At 54.1% G+C, this 15,984-nt stretch overlaps 1 protein-coding gene across 1 annotated transcript in view; it reads left to right on the top strand.

The window, feature by feature from the left end:
* The window catches only part of FBLN1 (fibulin 1), a 78,632-nt gene extending 62,968 nt beyond the window's left edge, over positions 1-15,664 (top strand). The window contains exon 17 of the mRNA XM_033865846.2: positions 15,307-15,664. Coding sequence (XP_033721737.1) covers positions 15,307-15,446 — 140 coding nt within the window. The 3' untranslated portion in view covers positions 15,447-15,664. The remainder of the gene's footprint in view (positions 1-15,306) is intronic.
* The last annotated feature ends 320 nt before the right edge of the window (positions 15,665-15,984 follow it).

The raw sequence follows: 15,984 nt of genomic DNA, 5'->3' as shown, positions 1-15,984 counted from the left end.
TGCTCCAGAAGGGGTCTTTCGGGCAATGGCTCCTGAGAGATGACTCATGGGGACCCTGGCGAGATGGGCGCAGGCAGTGTAGCATCAGCCCCAGCAACTGGGGGCCACCCCTGGACTCCCCAGGCCGCTGGGTGGCAGCTGGTGTCTGAGCCTCAGCCTTCCCCAACCCCTCCCTGCTCACTACTTCTTTTTAACTATTTTTCTAAGGAGGGGAAGCAAAAGTCTGTCTATATTGAGGGTCAGCTTGGCCACAATTTCTGCTAAAACCTCCCCAAAGCCAATAGGAACTAGACAGCGCTCAGCGGAAGCTGCTTCTTAGACCCACTGGTTGGTTTTGTGAACAGCCTTCCTGATCCTTGGCTGGCATCACTGTTTCTATAAGAAAAGGCTGACGTGCTGGCCCGGGGTCCCACGGGCTGCAGCTGACAAGCAGGTATGCTGTACGTTGAGTCTGTTCTGGGTTGTTCCCTGAGCTCCGCTTCCTCCGCTGGGTCCCCTGAGAAACAGAAGCGCTCCCGTCCTCAGCTCCTGGCGAGGCACCGTGGCAGCCAGTCCTGCTCCCAGTAAAGTCTGAATGAATGGCGATTGGCTGGCTCACCTCAGAGATTGCTTACCTGTATTAGGTTGAGGAGTGATATTCCCTAATCACAGACACCATTATTGTCATTAGATGAAATGATTACGTGACAGGTCCTAGCAGCACCCGGCACACAGTAGGTGTGCAGGAACTCAATGTTAATGGAACCCAAACTTTTTCCCAATGCCGATGCTGTCTGTACTGAAGCAAGATGAGGGGCCTCTAAGTTTGCCCGGTCTGTACCACCCTCGTAACGATATCCTCACTCCCCCTCCTAAAGGGAACCAAAACCTTTTGCATTTTGAAATAGCACTCTAAGTTTCATCTGTGAACATATAAGGATTATTACCCTATTTCAAGTTAAGTTTGAAAATATCAGTGGCTGGGGTGGCCCCTTTTGGGCAAAACACAGTGGAGTCTCTGCTGCCACAGAGGGAGCATGGAACTTGGGCTCAGATGTTCTGGGCATAATTCTGGCTTGATTCTCTGTTTCGAGCTGTGTGACCTCAGGCAGGTCTCATAACCTCTCTGAGCCTCAGTTTTCTTCTCAGCAAGCTTGCCATAATAATACTTGCCTTGCCGGGTTATGAGGACTGGAAGGAGTTGTGTGTATTTTAACATAACTGGGTAGGTTGTTAGGGTGATACATGAGCCACTGTGAGGAAGCCGTTTGGAGTGGGAGAGCTGGTGAGAGCTCGGGGCTCCCTGAGAGGACAGGACAGCAGGCCAGAGGGAGGCACGTGGGACGGTGCCAGGACTGTTCGCCCCAAAGTGGCTCCAGCTACCTGGGAGCTATGTAATAGGCACATCTCGTGGCCTCAGCTGACCAGTCGGGCCCACCCTGAAGCAGAATGATGGAGGCTGTGCCTCCCGAGTTCTGTCATCCTTGAATTATCTTACTCATTCGACAAGAGCATCCTGGGTTCCTACTCCACGCCGAGCCCTGGGCTGGCTGCTGAGGAACAAATTTACACCCAAGCCCCAGGTCCTGCTTTCAAGAAGCTGCCTCCTGGCTTCCCTAGCATCCTGCCATCGGAATTCCTATAGCAGAGAGTGCTTGCTTTCCAGCAGTAGGCTCTGTGCCTGTTAATGTCTCAGTGGGAGAGACAAGTGGTGTGTGTCAGGGCTGCCATGTACAGTTGAATATGTTGTGCACTGAGAAACCCTAGGGGGGACCATTCGCAGCTGCTTCTATGTGCAGTGCACAACCTAGTCAGCTGTACATAGCAGCCCCAGTACAAGAGCTTGTGAGTGAAGATACCAGCCTAGGGCTTCCCTGGTGGTGCAGTGGTTGGGAGTCCGCCTGCTGATGCAGGGGACACGGGTTCGTGCCCCGGTCTGGGAGGATCCCACATGCCGCGGAGTGGCTGGGCCCGTGAGCCATGGCCGCTGAGCCTGCGCGTCCGGAGCCTGTGCTCCGCGGCGGGAGGGGCCACAGCGGTGAGAGGCCCGCGTACCGCAAAAAACAAAAAAAAGATACCAACCTAGCTGTGCCTCTGCCCCTGGCCAGGCGAGGCCTCATGCAAAGCAAAGAGCTTGTTCGCCTGGCCATCTGGCTTCAAGTTACCCTCAGTGGTCCCAGCTACCAGGGCCCAGATCGCCTCTGCAAAATCATTACCTCTTAAGGGGTTAAACATGCGCTGCTGACCCCATCCGGCAGCCTGATTCGGAAAGCTTGGCCTGGGATCAGTACACATTACGAATGAGATTCAGAAATTCCACCTAAAAACAACAGCGCAGCCATCCCTGCCAGTGATGAGTGATCCGCCCTGTCCCGGCTTTCACGGCAAATCCCAGGGATTAGGCGCTTTCTCTTCTCCGGGAGGCACAGCCCCGTCACCGGGGGGTGGGGGGTGGGGGGCCACACCCTGGCCAACAGCCAAATTGTTTCCCGGGTGACAGCGCAGGGATGGGCCTCGGCCCGACTTCACATGGAGGCTGGCCGTGCGGGGAGGGCAGGAGGGGGTCTCTCAGAGGAGCGAGATGGGGCGCGAGAGGGGGACAAACTTTGACACTTTTTGTGCTTCTTGCACTGGGACCCCGCGGAGCAGAGATAGGTTCGTAGGCGTCAGGCCCAGCGCCGTCCTGACTCGTAGAAATGCAGCTATTCCCCCTGCAAGCCCTGTGAGGAGGGCTTCTGACACCCAGTTTCACAGGTGCAGAAGCTCTCAGAGGCCACCCCCCAGGCAGCTCCCTGGCTCGGGCAGGACTCTCAGGGCTCAGAGGGGTCCACTGGGGCACAGCCCTGCTTTTGAGCCCCCCACCCCGAGGGGGGCACACAGGGGCCACAGGGCTCCTCGCTGGACACCTGCCCGCTCCTGCCCCTGGACCCATGCGTCACATGGGCTGCTTCTCACACCTGCCTCCGATGTCTTCACCGGGCTGTGAGGTCCCGCGAGCCTGGCCAGAGCATCTTCCTCTCTTAGCAGAGCACTTCCGTGTCACGGGGAAATGTGCTGCAGCTACTCTGTTCCTGAAGCTGGAAGCCAGGGACCCTCTGCTCTCCTCCTCCCCCCCGCCCCACCCACAGCCAGTAGCTGCTGGTTCTGTCAGGTTTTAAACCCCAGCTTTCACGTCCAAACCTGCTGCCTGGCTGGAGAGACGTCCTCAGCCTCAGCCTGCTTCTCTCCTCCCCAGCGTCCAGCACTCTCATCCCTTCCTTTCCCCTCCACTCTACTCCAGCCACCCCAGCCCGTGCCCCAGACCCCAGACATTTTATGGCCTCTCTCTTCTCCTGAACTTCAGCCATAGCATCCACCTGCTTCTCCTCTTGGTAAGCTCCTATTCATCCCTCAAAGCCCAAGTCAGCCATCACCTCCTCTCACATGCCCTCCATGCCCCCCACAGGCAGAGTGTGCAGCTCCTTCCTTTGTGCTCCCAGGGCACCCTGGATGAGCTTCTTATAGGACTCCTGTCATACTCATTCTTCTAGCAAATAACGTGTGTGTCCAATGGGTGCAGACCCTGCTCCAGGGGATGTAGCAACGACCAAGACAGACAGACATGAATCCTTACCTCATACATGTTTTATTCCAGAGGGTAGCAGCAGACAAGAAACAAGTACAGTCTCCACACTGTCAGGCGGTGGCGAGTGTTATGCAGAGGCAGGAGAGGAGGGGGGCAGCGTGTGGGGAGCAGCAACTGTACATCTGGTGGTGGAGACATTCGCCTAAGACTCGAGGAGCTGAGGAAATGAACCATGAGGAGATCTGGAGGAAGAGCTCCAGGCAGCAGGAACAGCAGGTGCAAAGTTCCTGAGGCAGCGGCGAGCCTGGCGTGTTTGAATCACGGCAAGGAGGCTGCAGCTAGAGCAGAGGCACGGTCTTGAGGCTGTCGGAACGGCTCTGGCTTTTCTGCTGAGAGAGGTGGGAGCCACATGAGGGTTTCGGGACGAGGAGGGAGATGACCTAATATTATAAAGGCTCCCTCTGGGCTCCGGGGTGAGGCTGGGCTCAGGAAGACACTGCGGCTAGCTCAGTGATCCAGGCTGGAGATGACGGTAGTTTTGACCGTGTGGCCCCGGCAGGAGGGGCGAACAGTAGACTGATACCAGATGTGCTGGGAGGTGGTGCCAGGCTTTGCGGACAAATTAGGTGCCGAGGCAGGGATGACCCCTTGGATTTCACCTAAAGAAGAAGGAGACTAGGGTTGTCATCAGGTGAGCCAGGGGAGCTGTGACATGGCAGCTTTGCGGAGGTCAGAAGTTCCATTCGACATCAAGATTGAGGGGCTTGTTGTGGCACACCCGTGGCCAGGCGGGGTAGAATAAGTGAGTCTGGGAGGTGTTAGCACGTGGATGGTAGTTGGAGCCCCAAGGCCAGACAAGCTTGCCAAGGAATTGAGTGTAGACAGAGGAGAGAGGAGGCCAGAGACCAGGCGCTGCAGCCTCCTGTGCTCAGAGGTCGGGGAGATCAGGAGAGGAGGCCAGCCTGGAGGAGGAGGCCTTTCCAGGAGGAGGCACAGTGAGCCGTGTCAACGATGGTGAGTCCGGTCAGATGAGGACCAAGGATTCACCATCGGATTCAGTATCGCCCCAGCTGACGGTGACCCTGACAAGGCTGTCTCAGTGCAGCGGGGTCAAGGGGAGAGACACCGGAGTGGGAGTGCTGGAGGTGGCTCTGGGGACTCCTTCTAGAAGATCTGCCGTGCGTGGGAGCAGAGAAATGCTGGTGCCAGCAGGAAGGGTGTGGTGGGCATGACATTGTGAGTTTCTGCTTGACTCTTCTCTTCCACCGATTGTGAATTCCTAGAGGCAAGAGCCTACGAGGGGATCATTTGTGCCATGCCCCCATCACCCTGTTTGTCTTTCTTTCTTGCACACGCACGCATGCACACACACAACACACCCACTAGGAGGTCACCCGGGCCCGGCACCCAGCAGGCTGCAGGGTCACACTCGCCTGCTCGCTTCCAGAGTAACCAAGGGGTTAAAGTGAGTCCAGAGCAGCCTCTTAGCGTTTCCCGAGGTTCTCCTGGGGATCGGCTGCGTCCAGAATGATTTGTGACCCTCTTACTGCTGCTGTTATGCACCTTTTGAAAAGCCTTTGATATCACCGGCACATTCATAAATTATTCTTTTTTTTAAGAAAATGAAGTGTTTTCAGTCAAACAGCAGTAGAGGCATGTTGTGCAAAATGAGAAAAAAAGAGTCTGACGATGATATGAATCTTCCGACGGCCTCACCTGACAACCATATATACACAGAGGACCCAGACACCCACCGTCAACCACTGTCATGGAGAATGCTTCCTGTGGCCTCGGAGTTGGGTGTTTCCAGATGGAACGTCCAATCCGTGCCTGCGGCTTGAGGACCCCAAGTATTGGGTCCCGATTATCACAGTTTTGTCTTAACAGCAAGCCCTCCTCGGCCCCTGCCGTGTGCCAGGCACTCTTCCAGCATGTTGTACACACGTATTGTGTCACTTAAGCCTGTGGGTGATGGCCCCATTCTCCAGGTGAGGAAACTGAGGCACGGAGGGAGTTCCAGGCTCAGGGGGCGTGACTGAGGCATGCACACAGCGTGTTGGAACTCGGTGTGGGGTTCCTGCTGCCATGACCATCCTCTGTGACCTTGAACCAGCAGGCAGAGTCCTCCTCTTTGAGGTCTACCCCAGTCCTGAAATTTCTCTGCATCCCTGGTAGCCATGAACACAGTACATAGAGTCACTGCATAACAAGTGTTCAGTCACTGGCTGGTCAAATGATTCTCTTTCTGAGGATCCAGTGCCGGAAGAGCCTCTGTGGAGCCTTGGCCAGGGATGAAGGGAACTGAAGGCTTGGGTGTTTCGGGCTGCCGCCCTGCCAGCAGGAAGCCCTCTGTGTCCTGAATGGGCTCATTCTTAGTGCCTCTTGGGAAGGAAAGGAGAAAAAGGGATGGTTCTCCCCAAACCTCAGCATGTCCCCTCCTTCTGAGGTCTGGCAGTGACCCCATCACTCCAGGAAAGGGTCTCAGCTCCTCGGGGCCACCAAGCCACTGCCCACCTGCTGGCCTCCTTGCTCACCCCTCCCCCCTAATTCTCACCCACTTGGGAAACTGAGAGCAGAAATCCTCCACCTGAGCCCCTCCCCGAGGCCTGTTTCTGTCCTTCAGAATCGAGCTCCAGGTCAAAGTCCTTGGTGATGCGCGCACGGGCGCCGTCGCGGGTCCCAGCGGAGCGCTTCCCTTTAGCACTGCCGAAGCAGCTTTGCTGACCTTTACCGGCCTCTACGCCCCGTCGTCTGTGTCTGCCTCCCCGGGGGCCCAGAGCTCCGTGAGGACGCAGACCGGCGCTGCTCTCCCTGTCTGTAACCCCAGCACCCGCGCAGCCCGGCAGCAGGGGGGGCTCGGGGCCCCCAGGCTGCACTCACCAGCCAGGCGGGCCTCTTAATCCCTCGGGGCCTAATCGCCTCTGGAGAAGGAGGTAGCACAGCCTCAATGCCTGCAAAGCAGAGGGGGGACCCGTCTCTCTGCAGTCTAAGTCAGGCCGAGCTGGCCAGACCCCTGCTCTTCCTGCCCTCTCGTGGCTTTTGCTCATCTTGGGGGTCTGCGAGGGGTCTGGCGTGGCCGGGGTATGGCCAGTGCTGAGAAACCAGGCTGGACAGGGAGGCGGGGCCTAATCAAGGGGCGCCTCACCTGCTGTGGGACAGGGGCTGGGCGGCCGGTCAAGAAGAGTTCTGGCCTTGGGGCAAGAGGCCTGTGGACTCCAAGTGCCAGGCCCAGGGGCCTGGGGGAAGGGCATCGGGTTTGGGGGAAGGGGGGGAGTTCCAGTTGCCCATCTGGGGGCATCTGGAGAGATGTGAGTGAGCTGATGAGCTTGGGACTGGGCCAGGGAGGGACCCCAGCGGGCACGTGGGTAGGGGCTGATCCAGGCGGGGAGACACACAGAGGAAGAGGAAAGGGTTTCTCACCCTTCCCATCACAGTCACAGTTTTGGCCAAGTTGGTAAAAGCAAGTGCATCAGACGGTAAATCCCTTCTGGAAAACTGCCCAGGCCTCCTCTTCCTCTGGCGAGGGCATGTGGCTTGGTGGAAAGGGCAGCAGGCAGGGATCTGGGTTCGGGACCTGCTTTGCTGTTGCTGGTACCCTGAGGTTCAGAACTCACTTCACCACCGGAACCTCCTTTGCTCTTCCTGGAACCTCGGACCACGAGGCCCCAACGAGTGTAGCTGAGATGAGGGAGAGGAGATAGTGGATGGGGGTGGGGACCATACCGACCACGCGCCCTGGAAATGTTTGGACCCGCGTCCCGGAAGGAGTCTGAAAAGTTCAGGGCGGAGCTGACATTTCTTCTATTTCTCCTCTGGGGAAACGTGGAGCCTGGGGGTTGACTCTTAGTTGCTTACAGCTGTCCAGACTGTCCGGTTTAGCTCACAGGAGACCCGTGGAGAAAGCGCATTTGTCATAAGCAAGAAATCGGGAGGATAAGTTCTGCTGAGGCATGTTGGGTGCCATTTGGTATTTGAATATGTGGCCCAGACACCTGTCCCCCTCCTTCTAAGCTCCTACCTGAGCGTTTTTCAGGGCAAGAAGAGAAGACAGGGTGTCAGGAACTCCATTCCTTCCCTGCCAGTGAGTGATGTGATTACCCTCTAGTTCCTTTCTGCCATTTTTGCCCTATAGTGATGACTCAGCAGTAAAGTTTCCTCCATACCACGTCACACCGTGAGGAGAGAGCAGATGCCGTGGGGCGGAGAGAGCTGGGCTCGGGGTCAGTCCTGGCCGGATGGACGCCGTGCCCTGAGGGCTGTGTGATCCGGGACATACAGCCCCCAGAACCTCATTCTCGTCCCCAGTGGAAGGAAGGCGATGATTCTTCCCCACTAGCAGCGTGGGGAGAACAGGACGGAGCAGTGGACACGTGGGGCCCCTCCGTTTCTGTTTCCCTCCCCTGCTGTGGACCTCCTTCCAAGCCCATCAGTACTCTAGACTGTTTGCTTTAGAAGTAGGGACCGCATTTCCTCGTGTTCCTGATTTTTCCTCTTTGCCTTTGGTCTGTGCTGTTAATGCTAGCCTGCAGAGATCGTTATTCCTATCAAGGCAGATTTCCCGAGATCTGGGTGATGGTTTGCTCCTTTCCAGTCGCCCATCGTGTTAGTGTTTGGCGAGACCACCTGGGCCTCCTGAGCTCCTGGGTTCCAGCATCTTGTCCACACAGGCCCACTCGTCACCTTCCCCCTGCTCGTGGCTCTGTGTGGTGGCCACCAGGGCCAGACAGTGAGACCTGGCTGTCACGTGTCACCTTCCTCCTGCCATGCGGTCAACGCCTGAAAAGCCAGTGACTTTTGACTATTGTTCATTTCTTTCCGACACTTTCATTTCTGGGTGGTAACTTTCAACTTTATAAATTGTGCTTAGCACTTTGATCTTTAGTTCATTCATTCATTTAGCAATTCATGTACCGAGTGCCTCCTGTGTGTCTGGTCCATAGTAGAACCAAGGACCTACTATGTTCAAGAACGAGAGATACAAGCGTGACCAGGAAAGACAGTGCCATTGGCCTCTGGCCTCACACAGCAGTGGGGGGACTGTGATAACCAAGAAGAAAAATGACTCTATAACCTGATTTCAGGTAGTGATCACTTCTTATTCTTTTATGATGTGGACATGTGGCTTTCTTTTTTTTTTAATAAATTTATTTATTGGCTGCTTTGGGTCTTCGTTGCCGTGTGCAGGCTTTCTCTAGTTGTGGCGAGCGGGGGCTACTCTTTGTTGTGGTGCGCGGGCTTCTCATTGTGGTGGCTTCTCTTGTTGCAGAGCACGGGCTCTAGGCGCGGGGCTTCAGTAGTCGTGGCACACGGGCTCCAGTAGTCGTGGCTCACGGGCTCTAGAGCGCAGGCTCAGTAGTTGTGGTGCACAGGCTTAGTTGCTCCGCGGCACGTGGGATCCTCCTGGACCAGGGCTCCAACCCGTGTCCCCTGCATTGGCAGGTGGATTCTTAACCACTGCACCACCAGGGAAGTCCCGACATGTGGCTTTCTTCCCTCTTCCTTTTCTAACTGGAATCTCTGTCTTTTGAAAAGCACAATTTCCACTGGCATGAGATATCATGCAGTCTCTAGATTGATCATCCTTTTTGTCAAGATACTCTTTGACAACTCTGTTCACGCCATTTCACTTGGTCGGTTGTAGAATCACAGGACTTGGGAGTTGGAGGCTGAACTTCAGAAAGACGGTGACTCGTACAAGGTCACACGGCTGGTCGCTAAGGAACCAGCATAGGAACCTAAGCTGTGACTCCAGGTCTCTTTATAGATCAGTGTCTCATGCTGGTGAGACACTCCGTGGCTGGTCTTCCTCCTTATAAACAACGGGGAGACAATCAGTTGCAACCTCAGTCAAGCAGCAGAAGCTTGGAGATGGCTTCAGGGGCCTGGAATCCAGACCACAGTCCCCGAGAGGTGACGGAGGTCTCCCACTGGACTCTCGTGCTCCGTGTTCAGGCTTCTGCATCCCCCGCACATCAGCTGCAATTTACAAAGCAGAGACGAGACATGAAGATGAAGTGCCTGAGGGGACCTACATTTTTCAAAGGGAAAAAAAGGCTTAATTATATCTTTAAGAGGCACAGACACGCCGAGGAATACCAGCAGTGTCTGAGACCCGAAGCAGAAATGCCAAGGATGAGGATTTGGAAGATTAACACAGTTGAACTCAGCATCATGGCCTTTTTTTTTTCCTGGGGCTCTTGAAAGGTAGGGAGGTAAATACTCCAGCAGGTAAGATGGACAAGGCAGGCGTGATGGAAAGGCAGCTCTCCCTTTGTCCTGCATTTTGCTGCTGGAATGGTCATTGCACGTAAAGCTGCTCTCACTCGGAGCCTTCAGTGGCCCCCTTTCCTTCAGGACAGTTTTGAGGGGCCCTCAAGGACTGGTGTCCCTTCTTTCCTCTCTCCTTCTCTTTTCTCTCTCCTTCTTCCTTCCTCTGCCTTCATTTCACTCAGTAACCTTAATGGTGCTCCTGCTGTGTCCTGCCCCAGGCCCTGGGCTGGGGACAGTGAGACAGAGACGAGTATGATGCAGACCCTGCCTGGGAAGGGGGAGCCAGCTGTGAATATTCCCTGCACTGGGCAGATGCAGGGCTACAGCCGAGGGAGACACAGAGTGGGGCTGCGGAGGCTTCAGGAAAGAGGACACAGGCAGTCTAGCTGGTCCCCGGTGCCTGGCACGTAGCAGATGCCAGCTATATCTCTGTAGAATCGAGTGGACGATGGAATCGGACCCCTGGTGGAGGTCCAGTTTCTAATGTTTGTGATGCCACATATGGGCAGCAAGGGTTTCTCTTCTTCCCTCTCTTGTTTCCCTGCACTGGGAACGTTGTTGGTAGTTCTGAAAGAACACTGGTCTAGAATCGGCGTTGGGGAGGAAGTCAGGAAACTGCTGACCTGGGTTCTGGGTTCTGTGAGCCTGACGAGGTGTGAGGTCCCTGGAGAAGCCCTTTACCACCTTCTCAGCCTCATCCATCTATCTTCCCCAAGATTAACACTGTTCCCAGAGCTGACCCGAACCTTCACACTTTTGGCCTTTGCACATGTCATACTTGCCTCCTTAGCTCCTACTTACTCTTCAAAATCTGATTTGAAGTCAGCTCCTCTGTAGAATCTTCCTTAAACCTCCCCCGTGCAGAATGGCCCCTATTGAATGGATGCGTGGACGGATGGATGGGTGGGTGGATGGATGGATGGGTGGGTGGGTGGATGGATGATGGATGGATGGATGGATGGATGGGTGGATGGATGGATGGATGGGCGGATGGATGGGTGGGTGGATGGATGGATGGATGGATGGATGGATGATGGATGGATGGGTGGATGGATGGATGGATGGATGGATGGGTGGGTGGATGGATGGGTGGATGGGTGGGTGGATGGGTGGGTGGATGGATGGATGGGTGGGTGGGTGGATGGATGGATGGATGGATGGATGGATGGGTGGATGGATGGATGGGTAGGAAAGCTGTGAAGAAAGAAGTGATATCAAGAGAAAGTCTAGGTTCAGTGAAGATGAAGACAAGGAGGTGGAACTCAGGCTTGAAGTAACCTGGGAATGAAGGGAGCGTGTTCACCCAATCAGAGCCCCCAGGAAGTGTGGCTAGGCTGAAGAAGAAGTGGTCAGGTCTACTGAGTGGGCGTGGGTAGCCTGGGAAACTAGGGCTGACTAAGGTTATAGATAGAGTTGGAGATTCAATGTGGACCTCAGGGCGGAGGAGCGGGACCGAGCAGCTGACTCTGGAGGAGTGGGAAGGGAGGCACACTCCTCAGCACCTGCTGTGTGCATGCCTACGACGATTTCTTTAACCCTTGCGGCACACCTATTTCTTCCACCTTAATCATTTCTTTTGTTAAATGCAAAGATCCTGAGAAAATCCAGGCCCTGAATGTGCCCTGAATCTGTATTCAGCCCCTTCTCAACACCCTTTTCATTAGAACAGCCCTTTCGTCCTTCAGTGTTTCATTTGTCTCTTAGCTGTTTACAGTCGGAACGATCAGCCGACAGCGTGCAGTTCTGGGCTTCGGCCATCGTAGAAACTAGACCTCGTGAAGTGCCCTAACACGACATATTTAGGTACATTTTCTACACGTTCAGAGCTTTCCTTTCTCATATATTTTTAAGTCAATCCAATAAAAATATTCAACTCTTGCCATATTGTTCAATCATGTAAGAATTCAGCTCTATTTTAACTGAAAATCAGATCACATATGAACGTTGGGAAGCTTCGTGACATCCAGCAGTCACTTCTGAGGGAGAAGCGGCAGGATGGCCTTGGGATGGTTTTGTTTCTGATTCTGAAGTTGGCTATTGTTTTTCGTTTTTTGGCCGCGCCGTGTGGCACATGGGATCTTAGTTCCCCAACCAGGGATCAAACCCGCGCCCTTGGCAACGGAAGCCGGAGTCCTAACCACTGGACTGCCGGGGAAGTCCCTGAAGGTTGCTGTGTTTAATCCTAGTTTCACAGGAGAGGAAATGAGGACTCAGAAAGGTTGGATAACTAACCTGAGGTCATGCTACTGACCGAGGTCAGTTGGACTCCAACCCTTTGTCCTGAAGAACTGCAGTCTTATAATCCAGCTAGAATGACCCTGTCCTCGAGCCCAGCTCCCTGCGTCAGCACCTTCTCTTTCCTCTCTGTCCCCAGGCTGAGCCCACCAAGGACAGCCCCTCATGTTCTCTACACTAGCTCCTTAGCCCGGTGCCCGGCACACACAGGTGGGCCCAGAAACTTCTGTGGGTCTGAACTGTTGATGCTACCAGAGCTCCCACACGCAGCCAGGAATCTTCATTTAAATGTGCGTGTGTGTGATGTAATTATTTTGTAATATTTACATTTTATGTATACATTTATAATAATACATATTTATATATTAATATATAAATTGTATTTTATATAATAGTAATATAAATTATATAAACATCTATATAAAATATATGGATATATGCAAAAGATTATATAAATATAAAATAAATACTATACATTGTAATAGTATTTATATATAAATTAGATTTTGATCTATTTTAAATAAGCTCACTTATATTTTTATATATGGTTATAATATATATTTTGTATTTATAATAATCAAACTATATATTTCTACATCATATATTAATTATATGATATTTAATATAATAATAATATATAGAAATAAATATATATCGGATCATAGCTTGCAGAAGCGTTCCCTCCACCTCCGTTGCTCTCTGTCCTAAAATAGTTGTCAGGCTCGCGCAGCCTCTCACCCCTCTCCTTCAAGCCCCCCCGAGCCCCTCTGAGCACCGCCCCTGGGATGGATGCCGTCGGCAGGTAACCCAGGGCACTGAGGCTGGTGGGCGCCCGTGGTGGTCTCAGGCCTGGGGAGAGAAGAGGGTGACACTGATGGGGCTACTGAGGAGGCAGGAGAGCTTGGGGCCGCGCCCCCCACAGGGGCCACGCTGACCCAGGTCCAGCCAGTGCCCAGGGAAGGGCAAGTGGGAGTGGCCCGGTCATACTGAGGGTGGTGACAAGCCCGCATCTTTAGCCGGGAGCTGAAGATGTTCATGGGCGTTCAAACAGGACAGAGCTGCCATGTCATCACCAAGTAGGGGCAGAGAAAGGGTGCTGACAGCCCGCAGAAGCCTGTGCTTATCTCTCCATCAGAGCTAAAGCCCTTGTTTGCTTAGAATAGCTTGGAATTCCGCCCTGCTGCTGGGCATTTCACTTTTGAAACTCAAGCTCAGGGAGTGAAAGGGGGGATGGCGTGCCCAAATTCCCCTTCTGAGCATGAACTTGGTGGTCCTGACTGGGAACTGACCGCTGGTGCAGAAGGCCTTAGGGACACTGCGGTCTCCCTGGAGCCTTCGCTCCTCGCGGGACGGATGTCAGGGGCCTGACTGCTCTGCCCCATGTGCACATCTCCCAGGTCTGCGGCAGGGCTGTTTGTAGAGACCAGCTTGGAATCGGTGGTTGGATGCAGCAAACAGTCAGTGGCTCTTTCTCAGCCTGTGGTTGAGGAGCTGCAGGCTCCAGGGTGTTCTCTGCGGGCATCCCTGCAGTGGTGTACGGGCACTGAGCGCTCTTTCCCACCCTGCCTTGTGTGACGTCATGTTGGTGGCTTGAGATCGGCCATGGAGATTGTCACGTGGCACAAGTAGAGGGCCGGCCACTCCGGCACACCCCTGCGCCACGTGACTTTGGGGAAGTCCTAATATCAGAGCGGGTATGATGGAGGAGTGACCTTTCCTAAATGTCAACAGCTATGGGCGGCACCTGCTCTGTGCCAGGCACTGAAGTTCTGCAGGGAGGGCCACCTCCTCCAGGAAGCCTTTCCTGATCCCCTAGCCATGCTCACCTCCATCTTTGCCCCTGCTGGACAACGTGCAGACTTCTATCAGAGCACGGCACTCATCTAGATCTGCCACCAGCTTTGAAGCCAGGATTCTTTTCATTTTCTCGGTGTCACCGGGAACAGTGTCTGGTACCAGTTGAGGAAATGCATGAACTCAAGTGGAAATGAAGCACTGAGCCCGCTGGTCTGGTGGGGAGGTAGCCCTGCACACCTGGAGCTCACACCTTGGCAGACGCTGTGCTGGGGTGTCTGGATCACACAGTGCAGAAGCACGGGGTCAGGTGGCATCATATGCTCACTGAGGAATCTGAGGCCCAGAGAGAACGGTGGTCTCTCCAAGTCCATGCAGGTGGATAGCACTCACCTTAGCCCCATCTGTCTGGTCCCAGAGCCCAGGAGCATATTCTCTCCGTGAGCGCTGCATGGCCAGGCAGTGGCAGCAGGGTCCGGCCTGGAGACGTGGAGCTTCCAGGCACAGGTCTGGGGAGACTTACGGAATCCACTCATACCACCCAACCCCGCTCCCCTGCAAGTCTGCAGAACGCCTGGGGTTGTTCCTTCTTCCACTGTGACTGAGCTGAGCTTGTCTGCCCTGTACTCTGAGCCTTGACAGGGGAGGCCTCGGATCATGACCTTTGCCTGGCCCCTGTCTGGTCCAGGCAGAACTCCTCGCCACCCCCAGCAGCTTCACACAGGTTTCTGCTTCCCCAGAATGGACACCTGTCTCCACTCTGCCACCTGTCCCATTTCTGCTTGCCCTGCTCGGGCTGGACCTGAGCCGCCTCTTGCGTACTTGTTACCATGAACACGGAACAGTGAACTTAGGTGTCACCCTCCAGAAAAGAAGCGTGGAGAGCGAGGGAGCCAGGAGTATGTCCCACGGGGAATCGGGACTTCTCTGCTCAGATAAAGCGTTTCTGGGACCCCACTGCAATCCTCAGTGGGAGGGATTGAGAGAAGAGGATCATACCTGCTTTATTTCTTCCCAAGGGTCACAACTGGGCACAGTGGGTAGAAGGGAGTGGGACAGGTGTCTGCTGGGCATCTACTCCATGCCAGGCCCTTTATCTAGACTCTTAAATCCTCGGTCACATAGATGGTGGTAGAGGAGGGAACCTGGGCTCAGAGAGAACAGGAGCTGGTGTTGACCCTAAGGCATCTGACTCCAAAGCCCACACGCACAGATTCCCTCACATTCTGAGCCGCACACAGTGGAAAGGTTGTGGTGAGCTCACTGTCACTCGTCCCTAGAGGTGGCAGCAGAGCCCGGGAGTGACCACTTGGAGGGAGATGCTAAGCATCTGGTTCAGGTGGGACTTGATGAGGCCTAAGTCCTCCTCTAGCTGTGAAATTCCTGGAAGGAAATCATTTCCCAGATCTCCGTGTTCCTTCGGTCCCTGCTAACTCCCAGAACACCTTCTGCTCTCTCCCCAGGTGTTGTGCGCCAGGTGCGGCCCATTGTGGGCCCATTTCACGCTGTCCTGAAGCTAGAGATGAACTACGTGGTCGGGGGCGTGGTGTCCCACCGAAATGTCGTCAACGTCCACATCTTCGTCTCTGAGTACTGGTTCTGAGGGCCAGCTCACAGCGCAGCCAAGCCTGTGCCTCCAGGCCAAGTCATGATGACATGATGACAGGCGATGACAACGCCCTGTCCCTGTTTGTACCACCCAGACATAGCTTGATTTTATGTATTTGTTTGTAGTGTTAGGCCGACATGTATTAAGCTGGGCCAGATGAATAAGTCCATCTTTTGTATTTTGGTGTTTAAATAATGAGTCCAATTACCTAACTGTTTGGTTGAAAACCTTGCTTATTTTTTAATGCGAAAGTTACATTTTGCTCCCTTTTTCTGCCTCTGGGCTGGGCGTTGCTAAGGACCAAGGGAAAACAAGACATTTTTCAGGGGGCAGCTAGTCCAAATGCTAAGAGAAGACCAGTTCTTGCCCTGATTTTATGAAATTTGACATTTGGTGCTTTTTTTGCCAATCAGATTTTGTATGTCCAATGCTAAGGACGCAGCTGCCAAAGAAGAGCAGGTATGATAAACTCTGCCCAGAAGCAGCGTGCCACAATGCCTTGGGGAGCACTTCTAGGGTAAATTACAGTTCT

Source organism: Tursiops truncatus, chromosome 11, assembly GCF_011762595.2.
Source record: "Tursiops truncatus isolate mTurTru1 chromosome 11, mTurTru1.mat.Y, whole genome shotgun sequence".
Lineage (NCBI taxonomy): Eukaryota > Metazoa > Chordata > Mammalia > Artiodactyla > Delphinidae > Tursiops > Tursiops truncatus.
This window is presented reverse-complemented; position numbering and strand designations above follow the sequence as displayed.